General features: G+C 41.1%; 2 protein-coding genes and 1 long non-coding RNA gene across 4 annotated transcripts in view; 2 read left to right on the forward strand and 1 right to left on the reverse strand.

Annotated features, from left to right (window-relative positions):
• Positions 1-19,182, reverse strand: LOC125024009. Of its 2 annotated transcripts, XR_007114691.1 has the most exons (5): positions 19,047-19,182; positions 9,286-9,549; positions 9,004-9,189; positions 5,470-5,888; positions 1-930 (listed from the first exon to the last, which is right to left on the reverse strand). It is a non-coding gene; the product is annotated as an uncharacterized LOC125024009 (long non-coding RNA). The 2 variants fall into 2 exon arrangements; XR_007114690.1 differs by having other exon boundaries at positions 9,004-9,549.
• Positions 5,902-9,531, forward strand: noto (notochord homeobox). Its single transcript, XM_047611626.1, has 3 exons — positions 5,902-8,909; positions 9,023-9,210; positions 9,322-9,531. The coding sequence occupies exons 1-3, from the start codon at positions 8,522-8,524 to the stop codon at positions 9,529-9,531; spliced, it is 786 nt and encodes a 261-aa protein (XP_047467582.1). The 5' UTR covers positions 5,902-8,521.
• Positions 17,161-20,161, forward strand: part of emx1 (empty spiracles homeobox 1) — a 7,227-nt gene continuing 4,226 nt past the window's right edge. The window contains exons 1-2 of the mRNA XM_047611627.1: positions 17,161-17,713; positions 19,094-19,278. Of these exons, the coding sequence (XP_047467583.1) occupies positions 17,365-17,713; positions 19,094-19,278 (534 nt within the window). The 5' untranslated portion in view covers positions 17,161-17,364. The remainder of the gene's footprint in view (positions 17,714-19,093; positions 19,279-20,161) is intronic.

The following is a 20,161-nucleotide window of genomic DNA, read 5'->3' on the forward strand; positions in this document are numbered from 1 at the left end:
TTATTTCAATTTAAATTTTTTTATTTATTTGTTCAATATGGTTGAATTTGGAGAGATGCAATATTATACAAATCAAAATATCAAAATAAAACAAAAACAGGCCTTAAAGCAAACGTTACCACGTTGCACCACAAGAGCTTTAATGATTCATCCAGCCACAAGGAGGAGCAGTGATCACAGAAGCTCAGTGTGTTTTACTGTGTTATGTGTCGCTGTAGGAACCTGTAGTTTGACCATCAGGTCTGGTCTGGTCTGGTCTGGTCTGGTCTGGTCTAGATGGGGGCTACATGTCTAAGTAACATCTGCATGAATGAATCCCAGGTCCAAAAGTTTCCAAACAGAACAATGAACTGTTACAAGATGTTATTTACTTCTCCTGTCAGTGGTCATAATGTTGTGGCTGATCAGTATACAGTAAGTCTGGCCTCAAATTATCTTCAAGCACAAATTTAGTTATTGCAAAACTAAATAGTTTTATACTATGTTTGGATTTCCAGCTTCATTAATTAGATGTTTCACAGATGTTTCTTCTTCTTCTCTCCTTAAAGCCTTTTACTCTGTTTGTCCAGCAGGTGTCACCAGATGTTCAGCAGATGTGTCCCACCCGTGGGTCTGTGTGTGGTCCTGTTTGAAGTGTCCTCTCTGCTCTCGTTAAAAACACTAAATTAGCCGCCGTGGTCCTGGATCTTTGCTCCGGTTAAAGGACAGGAAAGTGAGGGGTAATGTGGCTTTAACGTGGGCTGTCTGCTCCTAATTATTGCTCCGAGTCCATCACGGCCCACGGACTCGGCATGTCCGCCTTTGTTGGGACTTTCTCCAGGGAGACGGACGCTTTGATCTGCTGTTAGAGGCTCTGATTGTCTTGTGGCTCGGCTCGGAGTTACATGGACGGACACAAAGGGTTACAACCACGGTGGGACGACTGTAAACCTGGAGGAGAAACTCCATCAGAGGCCGAGACACAGACACCGAAATCTGTGCAGGACAGAACAGGTCCTTCCTCACTTATTTTATACATTTCTAATTGTTCTTATTTCATACTTGGACGTGCATCTATTGCACCAAACACAGAGAAAATATAAATCAGACTCTCTGGTTATGGTTAAGGTTTAAATCTTATGTTTTTTTTTCTATTTAAGCAGATTTATTCATATTCATAGAAAACATGAAGCACTGAGATGAACTTTTGAGAAGAGACGTCGTTTTTCGTTGCATCTGTTGTGAATGTGAAACACTCTCAAAGCTTTTAAATGACAAACTCAGAGCTTCTGAACTACATAACTGGCAGGTCCTTGAATGCATCACGTCACAGCCTTTCCCCCTGTGCAGGTGTCTGCAAAGAGAAATGGTTCTACGTCCGTGCATGTTCTCAGGAGATCACAACAGAAATAACTCTACAGAGTGTAATTAAAACCAAATGATATGAATTATCAGTGGTCGACTATTTCATTTTTATCATTTATTTTTTTGTTCTTAGGTTCATTCTCTGTAAATATTCCCACTATCGTCTCTTTTGTCCTGATACTTTGTCCAGACGTCCATAAACCGAAGAGACAACAACATAATGTCTGTACTACTTCACGTAATTAAAACTCTTCTATCTATTATCTGACAAAAGCATCATCAAAAGATACGAAAAGTTAACGTTTAGTTTGTGAAAACAAAATCAAAAACTAAATTTCTGAAAACTGAACCATATCTGTGTCCAGTCTCCATCTTGTAACGTCCATTAAACCTCAGGTTGAATAAGCAGCTCGCTCATCATTTTCCTATAAAAGGCCCCGGGGGGGGGGAGGAGAGCGTGGGGGGTCGAGGAAGTGTGGCAGTAATATGAGCAAACAGAGAATGTGAGGGGAGGAAATGGCCTGTCCTAATAATCCCGGCCCAGGAGCAGCAGAGCATTGAGCCCCCAGCGCCGGGCCGAGGCGCTGGGGGCTCAATGCTCTGCCAGCGGCGCTTTATGGACAAGCCCTGACACCCACAGGAAGTGTAAACAGAGGTCAAGTGTTAAAGTCCAGCCCGCCAATTCTCACCTCCATTAAAGAGAGGAGGGGGTCTCCACAGAGCAGAGCCCTCAAAGCACCTGGGAAGAAGATCCCCCCCCGTAAAACACTGCAACCACCGGCTTTATGAAGAAACTTTACAAATCATTCATTTTATGAATTTATTCTTTAAACAGTAACGGTTAAGATATGACACAGTGAACGTAGTGTTTTTTTTGTTATAATATATTAATTTAAAAGTATTTAACAGCAACACTGTGATGCTTTAAAATAATAAAAAATTAATTCATGTTCAATTACTTTTGTATCAATTCAAAACCTTTTGTATATCTGCCAATACTCGTACATTGTTTATTCTGTTCCATTTATCTTTGTTCTTGTTCCTTTTCTGCCTGTATGTGCTGCTGCAAACTGCATTTTCCTCATTGTGTCTTTTTCTTTTCTTCTATTCTAATTGAATATAAAATCACTAATGTGGTTCAAGGCTCGGCTCGTTGCTAACAGTCGTGTTTCTAAATGTCTTGTGTTTCTGGTAAATTCAGGATCATTAGTTATTAAGGCAACTTGAGCTGAAGCCAAATAAATGAAACCTCACACATTTCATTTTATCGTTAAGTGGAAAACTTTATTCTCGACTATAAAGTCATCAATAGATCTGCGTGAGGCTTTTAAACTGAAATTATAACTTTTCAAAATAAAAATACTGCACCAGATGTCAGTTCATACTCAAACTAATAAAATGATCCCTCACTTAAATAAGTTTTTAATAGATAGATAAAACCAGTTAGAAGTGGTGCACTAAAGATTATTACATTGCACAATATTGTAGCCATGGACCCCTAGTGGTCCATGGTGTAACTGCAAGGGGCCTGTGTAAATAAAATCCTTAAAAAAAAAAAAAAAAACATATGACATGTATAGAAATAGGATTATTTTTACTTTTTTCTCTAAGTGCATCTGTCACAAGAGTAATTTACCGTATTCTATTAAAAGATCTCGCTGCCTGGTTGCATTGTTCAAAGTTTCTGCATAAGGCTGTTAATGCAAACTTAACCTGATCTGCACCCATTTCAAATTATGAGGCCTCTTCTGTTTCAGGGGACATGCACCATTCATTTCTTAATAACGCTCTTATTGTGAAAGACGTGCAGGAACGTGCATGTTCAGGTTAGCGCTTGAAATTAAGCTAAGCTAACTTATGATCTACCCTAAGGATAGGGGGCGTCCTGGGCGTAGATCAAAAATATTCAGATGGTCCAGGACACACATCTGTCACACATCTTACACACATCTGTCTTTAAAAAACAACAGCAAGAGCTACAGGTTGCACTGACTAGTCGACTGCGCTGCTGTACCATGACGCTTTAAACTTCGACTAGTCACTGATCACGTGACTATAACAAGATGGACGCTTCCTAGAAGACAAACTAGCAGATCTTCATCAAGTGTGGTTAAATACTTCACTAAAGATGAAGTCTGTGCTACTGAGACATGTCAGTCCTAAAATACAACTAAAGTGTTACTGCAATGCATCTGAAAAAACACAGCCACTAATGCTAATGCTAGTAGGGGAACGATCTGGACATCAGTCAGTAACAACTTCATCAAACGTCCTGTGGTAACAGAGGCTTGAGCTTCACAGAAATACCTGCTACACTAGTAAATACTTGTAAATGCTGCTGATGGTGCTGAGGTGCTGCCTGTTTTTATACAGGCTATACACATCTGCAGCTCTCAGTATGTAGCACATGACCTGTCTGGTCTCAGCACATATATTAAGGTCAAGAATATAGATTTCATTGCTTTCTACTGTGTTTCATCACTACTGGTGTAAAAGTGGTTTGTATGTACGTATTAATCAGACATCATAGTGTCCCGTCCTCGTGTCAGACATGTCCAATACACTGACGCTCTGTTCCCGGGACACTGAACAGAAACTCCTCGGCTAGAAGCTTAATCCCTCATTAAGTTGAGGATGATGTGGACCATTATTCCTGTGAATGGACGCAGGACTGTGTGTGTGTGTGTGTGTTAGCTTGGAGGACAGCAGCTCGTACGGCGTCGATGCTAATGCTCAGCTGGAGGCCGTCCCTCCGGCCACACGTGCAAATGACAAACACACAGAATCTACATAGTGACATGCAAAAGAGCCCGTTCTCAATGCTGGAATTAGTCGGTTCACATCTGAAGCATTTAGTTAAAACTGCTAATTTCAGCCTGTTTTACGCAGAGAAACCACACGGATGACGGGTTTAGGTCAAAGGCACCAGGAACGCAATCTGGTTACATGACTAATTTCTCATTTCATCCCAGTAAACTCCACCAGACGTGATCATAACTAGACTTTTTCCTCATACTTTAACATAAAACACACAATTAAAAGCATTAATTGAAGTTATTGTTGAAACGATCTGCATTTAAAGACGTGAACGAGTTGAAGTTACGTCACAAAGAGCTGGACTCAGACTCACTCTGACAAGACTCGACTTGTCCCGAAGGATTTGTAATAATTTAAAAGACTGTGATGCTTTGAAATGAACAAAAATATAAAATTGCTAAGAGTCTTTTTTGTTCAGACTTGTTTTTAAGCCATTTTCTTTCCTTGATATTGGACCGTCGATGGTAAATTTAACAAGAGGATCAATGATTTTTAAGGCAACTTAAGCTGAAACCAAATAAATGAAACCTCATATAAAGTGGAAAACTTTACTAAAGATGAAGTAATTAATGGATCTGTGTGAGGCTTTTAAACTGAAATTATAACTTTTCAAAATAAAAATACTGTACTTGATGTCAGTTCATACTCGGACGAGACAATAAATAAAAAGTTTGCTCATTTAACTTAGTTTTTAGAGGAATAAACAGATACAAATATAAAGTATAAATATAAAATCTGCCTCTTATTTGTCTTTGAAACTCAATGTTGTATTTAATGTTTTGTATTTTCTTGTTATGATTATTTTTATTTGCACCATTTCTCACATTTTAAATAAAAATGTGTTAAAAGTCCAGAGAGCAGCTCCAGAAGGATTTTATGAAAGACTCATGTATTTATTTTTATCCAGCTCCAGGTTTTTCTTGCTTTTTCTTCTCAGTGCACAAAGGCTCCATGTATAGATGCACATTAATACCGACTCTGTGCACGTACATTTATATTATTTTCCTGTTGACAGCTCAGGAGGAAACATGCTGCCTTAAAGGTGCACATGACTATAAACACTTTGAACCTTGAAAACCATCTGACTGACATTAAAACCGACTGTTCAGATGTTAAAGAAACAAGTGCAAAGCGTAAAAAGTTTTCTTTAAAAACTAAAAGCTGGACTCTTCAGACTGGAGAGCAGGTGATTCACTCCTGACTAAACGTCATATCCGACTCCTGGTGTTGCTAATAAATCCAGTCCTAACCCAACCACGGTGTGTATCAGCTCTCTGGATGTGTATTGGAGCCAGACGGAGAACATACCTGCCTCTCATTCATAGTCAAGGTGAAGCCGAGGCCCAGCAGGTCCCAGTAATGAGCCCTCAGCTCCAGCAGCGCGGCCACAGAGGCAGGTCGTTCCGGATCGTCCTGTGAATGGCTTCATAAACTCATTAGTGATGGATGTGCGTGGACAGGAAAGGCCGAGGCTACAGTGGCTGTTAAATGTGTCGGGCAGGCGAGAAAAAGATCCCCTTTCACCTCAGTAATAATAATGATGACGGTGTTTCTCCAGAGCTTTTGTCTCGTTCAATCACGTGTGAACGGAGCTGCAAGGTGAGACCGAGCTGAGCGCCGAGGTTTCTGCAGCTCTTACCTCCGTCCTGACAGTTCTGAGACGAGGGGGGAAACGTTTGTGGGGTCCACTGTTTGCAAATCATGACTTTAATCTTTGACACTCCTCCCTGTTAGAAAGGGTTTAAGGTAAAAGATGAGAGCAGAGAGACACGTTAAACCTTTAACCTCCACACGCAGCAACAACTTTACAGCTTTTCTACAGAGAGACAATAAAGTTTTAGTTTAAACTGCACAAAGAGGTGGGAAATAATTACGTATATTTACTCATAAGTATAAGTGGAGTCTGTTTTATGTTAGTTTTACTCATATTTTATAAGAAAACATTATTTAACATGTTCTAATATTAATGCAGAAGTTCATAAATTGTCATAGAAACTTATAAATATAATAAACACTGGGACAAATGAAGGATTTTCTATTCCATTCTATAAAGTCAGAGAATGATGAGGCCATTTCACACATCTACTTTGACTTTTAAAACACATTTTCTTTCATATTTTCGCTCTTTTATTTAACCGAAACCTTTAAATTGTTAAAGTGAACCATTAAAATGAGACGTTACCAGAGCATTGTTAAAGATAAAAGGCTGATTGTTGTATTAAAAGGACTTTAAATCTGTCAGAGCTGAGTTTTACTGATGTCGGACATGAAGGACTGAAGAGCTGTTTCAAGTTTCACGTTTACTCCTTTCACATCAAATGTGCAAAAAATGCATGTTTATATCTGTTGCATCATTAACCACGAATGCAAACAAAGCGTGCAACGATACAAATTTGATCTTTTTGCATGTTTTTATAATTAATCTCAGATTAAATCACTGCTGATTTTCTAAAAAATATTTTTTTAAAGTAAAACAAATTTGGAAAAAAAAAGAAGCAGCACTGTTCTGCAGATACTGAGCGACTCATTGCTGCTGTTGCGTTTCAAGCTTTTGGTGAGAGCCTCATTTGGGAAGGATGGCCCACGGAGCTATTAGAGAGCAGCCCTCAGCTCTCTTTCTCCTCGCGGCCCATGACTATGAAAAGAGGCCTCTGTGGCACAATGGGCAGCGTATTCCTTGTCTGGCTCCAATACACAAGGAGAGGCCTGCAGCTCTCTCATTAGAGAAGACAGAGGTGAAAGTTTTACTGCAATATCAGGAAAAACAGAGTCTGCTTCACGGATCAAGTCCAGGCAGCAGAACTCTGGAGCAGAGCATGACTGAACACAGCTCCCAGAGCAGAACCTCAGACCTTTAAATGTTCACAAAACTAAACCTCCTCCACTGCATTAAAACGTCTGAAATCCACCTTAAAGCTTTAAATGTGAATTAAACGCCTTGTTGGGGCAGAGATTCTCTCTGGGGTGGGTGGTCCCGGTCCTACAGGCATCAGAAGGAGCATCCTTATTGTTCAGGCCGAGTCGAGAAAGTCTGTGTTTGCCCTCTTCATTAGACATTCTAGTGTCAGCTGAGCAGGATAAATAAAAGGCACCGCGGTCAAAGGGAAAGGAGCGCTTCGCTGCCGAGTTAAAATGTGTTTTAACAGTTACTTAAGGCTCGGGAGCAGCTCGCTGCCACTTCCAAATGATGGAAATGAGCCTGGAAAGTTTGCAGAGCTGGCAATAATCCGAGTTGAAAGAGAGGATGTCGTTGTCCTCGGGTAGTGTAAGAAAGCAAATCACCTCCTTTCAAGAGGCCGCACGGCTTCTCTGAAGAACCCATAAAAAGAAAAGAAAAAAGGAGTTTGTGACATTATTATACGTGCAAAGATGATTTTAAGTGGAAGGCTTTTGTTTGATTTATATATATATGCGATAAATAACCGTGCGCTCAGATTTGGATGAGTTTTAGGAATCAATCAGGGCCTTTCCTCTTTCTGAGCAGCTACATTCAAAGGATGGGATGGATCAACCTGCAGATTAACGCAGTGATTAAGATTAGCAGAGCCGCAGTTTGGCACCAGAGACACAGCAGCGCGACACCAGAGCCGCTGGATCTGACGCCTCAATTACGCGGAGCCGTTACTGCGTTTGAGGAGCGACACCACTGCTGCTAAAAAACACACCGCGCCAATAGAGAGCATTGATTTTATACAGGAAAAAGATTACCGACTGTTTACATACAGGGGCGAGGCTTGATTTACAGCTGCTCGAGAGAAGAGACACATGCCGAAGGAACGAGAGGAGACACGTCTTTAGACGGACTGAAGGAACTGGAAATGTTTTAAATCAAATAAGAAACAAAAACCGACACAGTTTCTCCTTAAACTGCACAGATTAAAGTCTGTCCCCAATTGTGAGGCGACTTGTTACGCTGCTTAAATCATGTGTCCGCCAGCCAGGACTTAAAAGGCTCCAAATAAGATGATTTAGGAACATCAAGGCTTCCCCAGTGGTAATGATTACATTTGGACTTAAGATCCATGGAAGAATTTGTAGCCCAGTAAATCTCCTGAGGTCCCTGCCCCCAGCGCTCTTCAAAAGCCTTGTCATTCAAAGGGTTAGGATGTTTGACAATCCCAGCTTGTACTACTCCACCAATTAATTGGATACGTTGTCGGGATGTTCGTCTCTCTCATCTGCTACTTAGAAAGACAAAGGGGCGATGGGGGGGCTGTTGACACCTCTGAGTGCGGCCGGGGTATAAATGAGGAGTCTCCGCAGAGAGGGAGCAGCATTCGTCTCTCAGTTGCACTTGGAACAACAGCGCGTTTCCAGCAAAGACCTTCAAGACTTTACTTTGTAAACTCCAGACTTCAGAATGCAGGTGCCGAACAGACCGCTCGGAACTTACGGATACTCGGTGCGTAATTACGCACCAGGATCGCTGTACCCGCAGTACCAGGGGGGGCAGTGCCACACCACAACGAAGCCTCCCAGCGGAAAGTCCTTCACCATCGAGGCTTTGCTCGCGAAACCGGAGGACGCAGCCGGCGACCGGACGAGTCCGAGTCAGTGCGGAGTGAAATACCAACAGGGAGCATCTGTTCTGCCCCTCTCTGGACACGGCCTACCGATGGCACCGGCACCGTACGTCTACTCTCCAAACATGTTGCACTCAGCGATCCACACGCAGCCTGGATACTCTGTGTACTGCTACCCGCCTTTCACCTACCAGTCAACGTGTCGAGGAGCATTTTACGCACAAGGTAAATTGAGGAACTTGATACAAATTTTTTAAAAAAGTGCTGCTAATAATCTACAAGCTTAAACTTCATATGGCAGCGTCATTAAACGTGTCACCTCTTCCTCTTCTTTGCAGCTTCAATGTCCAAAGTCAACGCGGGGCTGCACTCGTTCAAAACTAAAGGTGGGAAGTCGAAGAGGATGCGCACCAGCTTCACCAGCGAGCAGCTGTCCCGGCTGGAGAAGGAGTTCGCACGGCAGCAGTACATGGTCGGATCAGAGAGGTTCCTCCTGGCCTCCGCTCTGCAACTGACAGAAGCTCAGGTAAGAAATGATTAGTGAGGAGGGGGGAAGAGTCACCACCGCGCACATTTAGACCTTTAAATATCTCCACATCACCTCTCCTCTAACGTGCGTCTTCTCCTCGTTTTGCAGGTCAAAGTCTGGTTTCAGAATCGACGCATCAAGTGGCGCAAACAGAGTCTGGAGCAGCAGCAGGCCAAGCTCGCTAAACTGGGCCTGGCCGCTCCGCCGAAAAGCCCCGGATCCCAGGGCCACGGGGACGAAGGCGACGAGGACGAGGAGGAGTTTTCGGACTCGGACGTGGACATTGACGTTTCTGACGACTCCACTGATCAGTGCTGACCCGACAGCGCCGGACTTCTGGGAAAACAAAGCGAGACTTCTGTACATACTGCTGAGAAAGGAGGCCTCTGCCTCCAACTATTTAATAGGTTTATAGCTATATATTTAATTTTCTACACCTATTGCTCTTTGTGAGTTCACTTCATGTGTTAGCGTTTGTATATTTGAATGAAATATTCAGAAATATATTTTATGACAATAACTGCTCCCTGGTTCTGCTCCTTTCTTTGTGTTCAGCCACGTTAAAGATGAATCTGTATTAGAAATCTGCACTGATCTCTCAGATTTTACACCGACACACATCATTTTCTACACAAATTAGAAGAGTTTTTATCTCTGAGTGAGTGAGTTTCAGGTGAGGGCATGGTCTGAAACCCGGAGGCAGTTTTGGTTTCATTTCTCGGTCTCCGTCAAGCAAATTAGCTCAGTTGTTTGTGTTGAACTAAAGTAAAAGTAAGTTTTGACCTCATTAAGAGCAGCCCTGAACATTTAAAATCAAACTGCCCCTTAATTTATCATCATTAATATTAATTAAATTAATTAAAACTCTGCAGTCATCCCTGATTCATTCTTCCAAAACCAAAAAATAAAAATAATAATCACTTCCTCTCCTTATAGTATCATACATAATGTGCCCTTCTGACCTTTGCTTATTGTTCCTGTTGTGGAGACGTTTCCTCCCAGGTCTGATCTAACATAAAGTCTAGGACAGACCTGGGCCCCCTCCCACCTCACCCCCCCCCCCCGATGTAAGCTAAGCAAATAAATAACCAGCTCAGGGATTAGCTGGGATATCTGTAACCTGGGGTCAATCTGTCTCAGGGCCACAGAGCCGGTCTCACTGTTTTAATCTGTTTAAACGGTCAATACGCCTGTTTCTCACTGCTCCTCAATGGACGGAGCTCCCACATGCCCACCCACTGCCAGCAGGTGCCCCCCCACCCCCTCCCTGTTCCCCACCACTCTGCTATTCATAGCCGACGTCTTTCCTTCCAGGCGGAAAGGGACTCACGCTGCCTGGCAGACATGAGGGATGAGAGGAGAGAGGATTGGGATGGATGAGTCCATCAGGCAGCGAACTGGAGAAACTGGAGTCTGGTGGAGACACTTAAAACAAAGAGGGACGAGGGGAACGCGTCTCCTCCACTGCTTTCATCCTAAAAACCTTTAAACTATCAACGTGTGTTTGTTCGTTTAGTTTTAATTTATCATTTTAGCTTCAATCAGTAGATTCTACTGAGAAACCAGATCAAATATAAGAGTTATATGAGCTACAGTAGATGGTACATCAGGCTGCATTCACTGGTGGACACAGTTTTATTTCCTTAACAGGAGAGAAACTCATGTTCACATGCAAAAAGTGACTATAGTACGTACTTAACATCTGAACATGACTAAAGAAAATTCATTAAAAAGAAACAATATCCGAATAATGGTCTAGAAAGTTGAAAAGAAGCTCAACCAAAATGTTCTCATTTGTTTTCAAGGTAAGATACGATGAAAGAAATCCCAGATATGATACAATGAAACAAATAAGATCAATAAGTCTGCAGACTTTAGATATCTGCTCAATGAAATGTGAGAAAGAAAGAAGCAACAAAAATATTCAAATAACTCATGTAGGACGAACAGAAAACAGGAACTCGTTGTGTTTTAGAAGATTTTAAACCAGAATGTTTCTAATTTAGCACTTTTTATAATCACTGAGCAGCTCCACACTAGTTATATCTCTGTTGGTCTCTCGGTTTCATCTTTATTTTCTGTGCACGATGCATTTTTTTGATGCAGACGATAAGACGGTTCGTGTCTGTTTCCCTTTTCATTGTTCAATCGTTTTACTGCAGCGAAACCCTCAGAAACCTGAAAGCAGCTGGTGACAGTATCAAAGAGAGAAGTTTAATCAACAGTAACAGAGCTGATCTCTTCCTCGGCCTCTGGTCCGCCACCCCCTGCCTACTCTCTCCTGGCCCCCTCCCTTATCTGCCCCCCCCCCTCGCTCCGCTCAAGGAGCAGAATTTGTGTAAAAACCCCAGAGAGCCGTTTCTGATGTGATCAGCCGAGAATCAGAGCTTTCCCTCCTCTCCTCTCTCCACAGCCCAACGTAATCCCATTGAGGGGCAGAAAGAAGCAGCCAGAGGCCTGGGAAAACCTGGAGGGGGGACGGGGAGGGGGGAGGAAGGCGGGGGGTCGGCGGCCTCGTCGTCTCAATTAGCACAGGGCACCTTAGCGGCTGGAAGCAGGCCAGCGCTGGCTGTGACGCCCCAGACTCTCCACAGGTTTCTGGGCTGGAGCTCCGCACCAAACACAACTGTTACGTCTTCATTCATAAGGTTTTTTTTTTTTTTTTTTTTAGCTCATTACACAATTTGTCTCGGTGCAGAAACACAAGGTGTTTGTGTTAATCCACACATTTTAGGTAACAGTGTTGTTTCTGTGCTTCTTCTTAGCTTGTGTTTGATTCTCTAGACTGTTTGATTTCCAGCTTTTATCTTTATTAAAGTAATGAAAGTTGGACTCAGGATAGAAATTCTAAACTCGATCACACTGGGAATTTGTAATCAAGATGTTTCTTTGCATTTTTTTCCCTGTAAATTAATAAAAAATGAAACAATATTCATACGATGCGACTCCTGGTAAAACAGAAGCAAAACAGACCCAACAAAGACGAGATAAACCTGACAAAACCAGCTGAACTGCAACTACAACAACAGGATTTAGGTGGATTTACGCAGACAGCTGCTTGTTTGCACGACCAGTGGTTCCAGCCAGAAAACTCCTCATGTCAAAGTCAGATAGTCATGAAACTGATCCACTGACGAGAATTCAAGTTGCAGCAAAACACACAAAACCTCAGATTCAGCGCAAACATGGCAAAGTTCTGCCAACAACCTGAACATCTTCATCTTTTATAACTCCTCTCGTCACTAATCTCACAGGCTGTAAAACCAGAACAAACAGGCTGAACTAATGTTTCCACTTCTGTTTATTTAATGTCACAAAATAAGAACCACAGGTCGAAATAGAAATCAGGAAGAATGTGTTGTTACGTAAACTATTTATGAAAACTGTTTTATCTCTTTACTAATGCGCACGTTGTTTCACTCACTGTTCCTCTTATTTTGTAATTTAAACAGAATCTGTTTTAGCCAAGTGTACCTAATAAACTGGCCAGTAAGTGTACATTAACCTGTTTTGATAGTCAAATATAGCTCTGTGCTCTGTGATTTGGTCCTATGAGTCTGAGCCAGACTGTCATGCAGCTCTGAGAAGGTGTGAAAGTTCTCATGGAGACTAATAACCTCCAGCTCCAGCAGAGAGAGTGCACTTCATTTGACCAACGTGCGTTTTAGGGCAAGCGATTGTAAAAAAAAAAAAAAAAAAAAAAAAAAAAAAATCCCTTTTGCATTTTATTTGTAGAGGTGAGGGCCCCTCTACTCCATCTAATAGTCATTAGCTTTCATTACAAGCGTTTGAAGTCGAGGCCGCTCTTTGTCTCGCTGTGAAAGGAGACGCACAATGACTTCTGACACGGGCTCCGAGCTCAGAACAAGAGGCCTGGTGCTCGGACAACAGACACGTATTCTTTCTCAGGAAATAGCAGTTCCTGTTTAACGATTCCTTATATGCAACCAGAAAAAAAGAAAAAAAAAACGCGTTAAACGCATGAAACTGGATCTAATTTATCCAAAGTTTTACGCATTTTACGCACATTTACGCACACGATCCGACGCGACGAGATTTAAAAAATAATATCGGGAAAAAAACTAATTTCTCATTTTTTTTTTTAATTATGTTTTTTAAATAGTTGATGCGTTTTGAATGTTAAAAGAGGGATGTTTGCTTATGCTGAGGAGGGGAGCCGGTGGAGGAGCGGGGCCCGTACAGGTGGCTAAACGACCCCACTTCTCACGCAGGTGGCACAAACGCAGCGACGTGCTACTTTTGCCATCTCGTTATAGTGGGGTGAAATTTTCCAACTATTTAAGTGGAACAGATTAGCTGAACACACAACGCTAATGCGAAACAAAATGGCCAATTAGTTTATTAATGAACGCGGGAGGTGAGAGTGGCGGGGACCCTGCGGTCCAGCTGGCCTCTGCGCATTAATCTCATGTCTTTAATCAACAACGACGGGAAAGATGAGACACAATTAGACCCACAAGCCGATAAATAAACTAATGAAGCTGGATTTAAGACGGAGTGACAGTCTAATGGTGTCATCTTTATTTATATGTGGATAATCCTAAAGGTCAAATAGAAATAATAACAGGAAAGTCTGTAGAGTCGGATGAATGAAACTAATTATGTTGATGGATCATCCCATACAAAAAAAAAAAAAAAAACTTCCTCCATATTACACTGGTTGTGTACTAACAACTATTCCTTATTGTCCCTGATGGACCACGAAACTTCATCATTTTCCTTCAATTTTTGCAGGAAACTTCTTCATTTCAACCACTGGGTGGCAGCATTGGCCCAAAAGACGAGGTTTTCCAGTGAGGGAGCAGGTTTATTTCTGCAAACCATTGAGTGGTTTTACTCTTAAGAGTGAAATAGAATATTAAACTGGAATACCAGATTATTAGAGAAAAAAAAAGATTAAACACATAAAGCTAGAGGCCTGCACAATGTCTGTAAATTCTGAACTATGGTTAAACGATAATAAAATGCTATAAATTCTATTAATTACAGTTATTTCTTTTCATCAAAGACACTGTGAAAATAAAATTAGACCATTTTCTAAATAATCCTCAAAAATAAACTGTTTGAAAGAAATGAAATAGTAGGAAACCATTCACAGAACCAACTTGTTTTGCTCGATCAGGCCTCTGGAGTGAGTTTGTATTTCATAAAGGTCACTCAGTAGATACTTATATACTAACAGATAAGTGTTTACGTCAGTATAATATACATACTAATAATAGTTTTTCTAATATAAATGAACAGGGTTTTAGTAATAAAACTATTGTATGATCCTCGTGTTTTTATTAGTATTAAAATAAACAAGAAACGTCACTTAACACTACAGCAACTGTTGTTGAGCGATCTGTCCACTAGAGGGCAGTACTTGTATTAATTGTGCCGTATGTTGGTCTCCATTTTGGTTCAGTTTCCTAAGATTCCTAAACAAACAAGGGCAACATCTGAAACTCACCGAGGAGAATTCATTAATATGATTATTACTATTATTATTATTGTCATTATTATTTTATTTATTTTTATTTTCGTTGTATTTTTAACAAATGAACTCAACACTCATTCAAAGGCAAAAATCTTTTATGCAAATAAATGTCTCACTTTTTAAAAAAAAAATTTGGTCAAAGTTCTAATTTCCTTTTCGATAACATCCAAAAATGTACACGTTCATCATGTATTAAACCATAAATCTAGGCACGTTCATGTGTTTGCAGTCTGACATTAATTGTAAATAGTTTTGCGTAAAAACAGATAGATGTTTTTTTTTGGTCATATTTTTCTTCTTGGTTCGTGCGTAATTTAGGTTTGATTGTTCCACGTTTATTTGAGAACAATACTTCAATGTGGAACATCTAAAATAAACTACGTCTGTGAAAAACGCTGCAACTCTTATGGAATTATTATGAGGCGCAGTGTGAACACACGGTATGAATGAGGAATGTAAAATACTTTACAGTTATTTTAAAGCGTCCCTTAATTATCTCAGCAGGAATAAACTTCAAGAACTACTATATAAAGCTGCAGCACATTTCCACTGAAGACCCAACCCCACCCTGGTTCGTGGGAGATCACTCTGGTCAAACTCTGAGTAACTCTCCTCCCGAGCCTCGGGGGAAATCAAACATGAGGTATGGAACAAGGGCGAGGGCGCTTTTGCTTTGTTTTTGTCGAAGCAGAGCGATTTGATCATCTATTAACCAGCAGCGATCAGGGTCAGCGCGTAAAGGCCCACAGGGGTTCATTATTAAACTCAACAGCATTTCAACCCGCTCGGTCAGGCTTCAAGTTAATTCCGGCCGCTGCTTCACGCTGAAGCAAAGTGACGGTTTAAATATCAAATCCAAGAAGAAAAGGTTTGGACGAGTCCTGCAACTCGCTTCCACGCGGAGGCGGTTCATCCTGATCAATGTCGTTCACGCGTTTTCTCAAAATCCACCCGATATCACCACGGCTCCCATCTCAGCCTCTGATCTCACTGATAATGTCACATATACACATGTAGCTTATGATGCAAATGGAATTTCAGCTCTATTTGTTTCCTTCCATGTAACAGTTCTATCAGCCAGTCAATGTTTGATACGATCTGTTTAGTTATTATGAGTCACTGAGGGAGTGATACTTGCAGAGGAACAGCCTGAAGGAATTCAAGAATCGGAACCATCCAGGAAATAAATGTAGAAATGCACCTGTCCGCACAATCCCCACAAAACCCACTGTTAATTAAACCGTGGAGGAAACATCTGAAGCTTTTTGGGACACGGAGTCATTCACAGAACTCACTAGGAGCCTTTAGCTCTAAATGCCTAATCAACAACTTGTTTTAGCTCATAATTTCCATCGGTAATGATTTTCTAATGCAACCTCTACGCAAACGAGCGCATTAAGAGGATAATTATTAACTTGGTTATGGCGCACAAAGGAAGCGCAGCGCCGAGGGAGCAACTCCAATGACAAACAAGCTGCCTCTTAACTGCTGCTTTCTCCTGCAGCACCGCACGTTACCGGGCTGCTTCTTAAAAACCTGTATGAACTGATTCTCTCATTTCTTACCGAGAGGATAAAAGCTTTCAGCATTTGCAGCAAAAGAAAAAAAAATAAGAATTATATTTGTGCAAGAGAGTAAAAGTTGCTCTAGTGCGTAAATTTCGTGTGTAAATTACAAATACTGCTCTCAATGATTAGCCACGTTAAACCAGGACGTAACAACAACAATTCTAATTCAAATATGCTGCATTGTTCCAAAAGAAAAATATATTTAATGCATTAAACTAATCCAGAAAAAGGCAAATTAACGTTTTAAAAACACTAAAATAGATTCAGAAGAAGCAATTAAATTCTAAACTGGACCCATATAAACGCAGGTTAGGGATCCGTGAAATATAGGCTGAAGTAATAAAGAACCACTGAGGCGCGAGGAAAAGGAAATGACCTTTACGCACAACTTTAACCTGCCGCTTCCACATCAGCATCAAGTAGAAATGATTTATGCTGAACAATGAGTGTGAAAGAGCTCCAAAAGTTATTTAAAAAAGCCAAAAGGAAGCCTCTTCAGGGTGATAAATAAAGAAATATACTGTTTTCATGAGTCTCCTTCTTTAATTTGGCTTTTTTAACACTGACACAAACGGAGACTTGGTGAATGTGCACTGAAACGCGTGGAAGGTTCTCACCCCCGCCGGCAGACTGTTTTCCTTAAAGAAAAAACGAGATATTAAGGCTGAACGCGACTCACAATGACCCATTAATTGGAGCACACATGTTTTCTCAGCGTGCCTCTGTAACTAAGCTGCCCGGTCTTGTGTGATCTACGAAGCAGGTACTTGAGGACACCTATTGGCAGGTGATTTGGTCCAATCAGCTCTCTCCCTGCGCGGCTCCGCGCCACATGGAAGCTTTGAGGCGCCTTGCTTGATGCGCACTTGTGCACAGAAACCCTCTGAGTGCGCACATGCTCCATGCGTCAGGGCAATTTGCAGCACTGTTGAGTTTTGTAGCAGCATCTTCATCGGGAAAGCTTACAGCAAACACTTCTTTGGTCACCATGCGCCTCTGAGAGGGTTTTTCCCCCCGCAGAAAGAGGAAGTAAAGAAGACTGTCCACTTTCTCTTTGGTGTTGGTTCCCGTGTCCATGAAAATATGATGTTTTCGTCTGCAGGCAAGCGCTGCTTCACGATAGAGTCTCTGGTCGCCAAGGAGAACCCTCTGACAGCCGAGGAGCCCATTCGCCCCACGGCTTTAAGTTACTCCAACCCGACGACAGATGCCTTAATGAACAGTTACCAGCCTCAGCCGGCCAGGTCTCTGTATCAGAGCCCAGACCTGGTGTTTCCGGAGACGGTAAACCACCCTTCTCTCACCGTGGCTCCTCACCAGCTCGGAGGCTCCCACCTACAGCATCCGCACTTCTTCGGGACGCAACACCGAGACCCGCTCAACTTCTACCCGTGGGTCTTACGGAACAGGTTTTTCGGACACAGATTTCAAGGTACGTGCAGCTCCGATGTAGAGCAATTAAACGATTATGCTTATGTGCAACTTTCGCCCTTTTGAGGTCTACAATTATGCGCGACTAACCGCTCAAAGATCAGACTATTCTGCGCGTAAAACAGTGAATACAACACGTGCTGAAGCGCTCCAGCTCGTGCTTTTGGCAGGTTTACGCACAAGATTTGTCTGACAATGTTGAAAATGTGCAATAAATTGAGCCACAGAACATAAAGTACAAGACCACTGACAGCTTCCTGCAGCAGCCTCTCGTATTTCCACTCTCACTCGCCCTGCAGCGACTCTCTGAGAGACCGCAGCAGGAGAAGATAAGCACCGACGATGATTTCCTTTCACTGCACAGTAGAACTCATGTAGCCTCAGGTTATGTTCTTTTACAATTAATTAAAAAAAATCTTGCCGGGCTATAGAGGGACAGCAGATACAAATCCATGTGGAAGAAAAAGGATAAAATCCACACACACAACAGCAGCAGATGATTTAACCTGCAGAGTTATTTACCTGAAAAATCTCGGCCTCCACTGCAGCACTTTACATGCACCTTATGGGGCATTTTATGTTTTATTAGAATATGATTTTAATTGATTATTGCAACTGTAAACGTCCAGACAAGAAATAAAATGCATAAATACATAAACGCAGGATAATCTACCACTAAATTAAATGCACGGATCTTTATTAGGCTAAAAATAAATAAATATTTTACAGAAACGTCACGTTTATTTAGTTTTGCAAGGAAACGCAAAAGGATCAGATTAATTAGAATTAAAACATATAAATATGTGAAATAAAAAAAAAATAATAAATAAAAAATCACAGCATGGTAAACCAGCCAGGAATATTTGAAACTCTTAATTTCCATAAAATAAATTATTATGTTTTTATCGTATCCTGTGGTAAAAAGATTAGATTTCGTATTGCTGAGTTAAATCACTGGAAATGTTTCAAACATTTTCTCATATTCTCCAAATACAATAAATTAAATGAGCACTCATTCAACAACTATATTATATAAAATGAAAAATAATTGTTACATTAATTTAACCGTATTTATCGATTTTGTGCAAAAGACAAAAACCGAGATTTGCGCAAAACTAGTTTGACTGATATATTTAGTAAAAACGTATTTAAAGGAATTTAAAACTCATTTGTGACATTATATCAGTTATTAGACGCGTTTCTAATCAGGTTTTCAGACACTGTTGTTTATTATCCACGCAGCCATGGTCGGATAGAGAAATATTAACATGCATTCACATAAATAAAAAATATTACTGTCATTCTATTATGTATTAAACTAATGATTAAAGTACCGTTTCGCAGCCACATCTGACCGCCCTTGTCGTGTCTCTGCTCTCAGGTAACGATGTGTCCCAGGACAGCCTGCTCCTCCACGGTCCCTTCGCCAGGAAGCCGAAGCGCATCCGGACGGCCTTCTCCCCGTCCCAGCTCCTGCGCCTGGAAAGAGCCTTCGAGAAGAACCACTACGTGGTCGGAGCCGAGAGGAAGCAGCTGGCCAACAGCTTGAGTTTATCTGAAACACAGGCGAGTCAAGAGAAACACAAATACAGCAAAATAAAAAATTATTGTAGGGCATGATTCATTCCCAAATAAAATAAATAAATAAAAAAATATTCCCAGCATTTCAAAACCTGGATGTAAAATAATCTTTATTATCTGAATTTATTTAGTGTCAGAGTGCGACTCAAATACAATATTTCCAAATTAACTGAATTCATATTAAATTGAACGTATCTTCAAAAAAAAAAATATATATATTTGTGAGAATTCCATATTTGCACCCGTCTCTTTAAAGGTGTTTAATTTATGCGTCCTCCACAATGAAGGAGAGTAAATATTATTGATGCTTAAGTTTAATGAGTCCACACTATCTGGGTGTCAATGAGGCCTAATAGGAAGCAGAAAGAGAAACGTCCTGAGTCAGTGATACGGATAAAAGCTGCCTGCAGGTTCTGAGCGGGTCAATAAAGGAGGCTCGCAAATTCTAAAGACAGTGAAGTGAATAATAATTAACTCGCGTGCAGTTTATTTAATCAGAGATAATAAAAGAAACGTTCTGGGGTTCCTGAGAAAAACGGTTTTAACAAAGCAGAACTAGCCTGAAGCTCGAAAAAGGCAGAATATAAGAACGAAGCTAATATTAGTGTGAGTGTAAAGCGTCGCTATTTTAAAAATGCATCCTGGCCACATAATCAGCCGAGCTCGTATTCCAGGGTCAAAGCTGCAGGAGTCAGGCAGGAAGAAGCCGTTCAGTCTCTTAAGCGTCATGGATGCAAAGTTTTTGTTTGCATGTAAATAAATAAACTCTAATTATAGACTGAAGCTAGTTTAATTCTCAAAAAGGATTATTTTCAACTGAGTTCGGTTTATAAATGTCAGAAATACAGGTGCACAAACAGTCTGCACG

Source organism: Mugil cephalus, chromosome 17 (genome assembly GCF_022458985.1).
Source record: "Mugil cephalus isolate CIBA_MC_2020 chromosome 17, CIBA_Mcephalus_1.1, whole genome shotgun sequence".
Classification (NCBI taxonomy): Eukaryota; Metazoa; Chordata; class Actinopteri; order Mugiliformes; family Mugilidae; genus Mugil; species Mugil cephalus.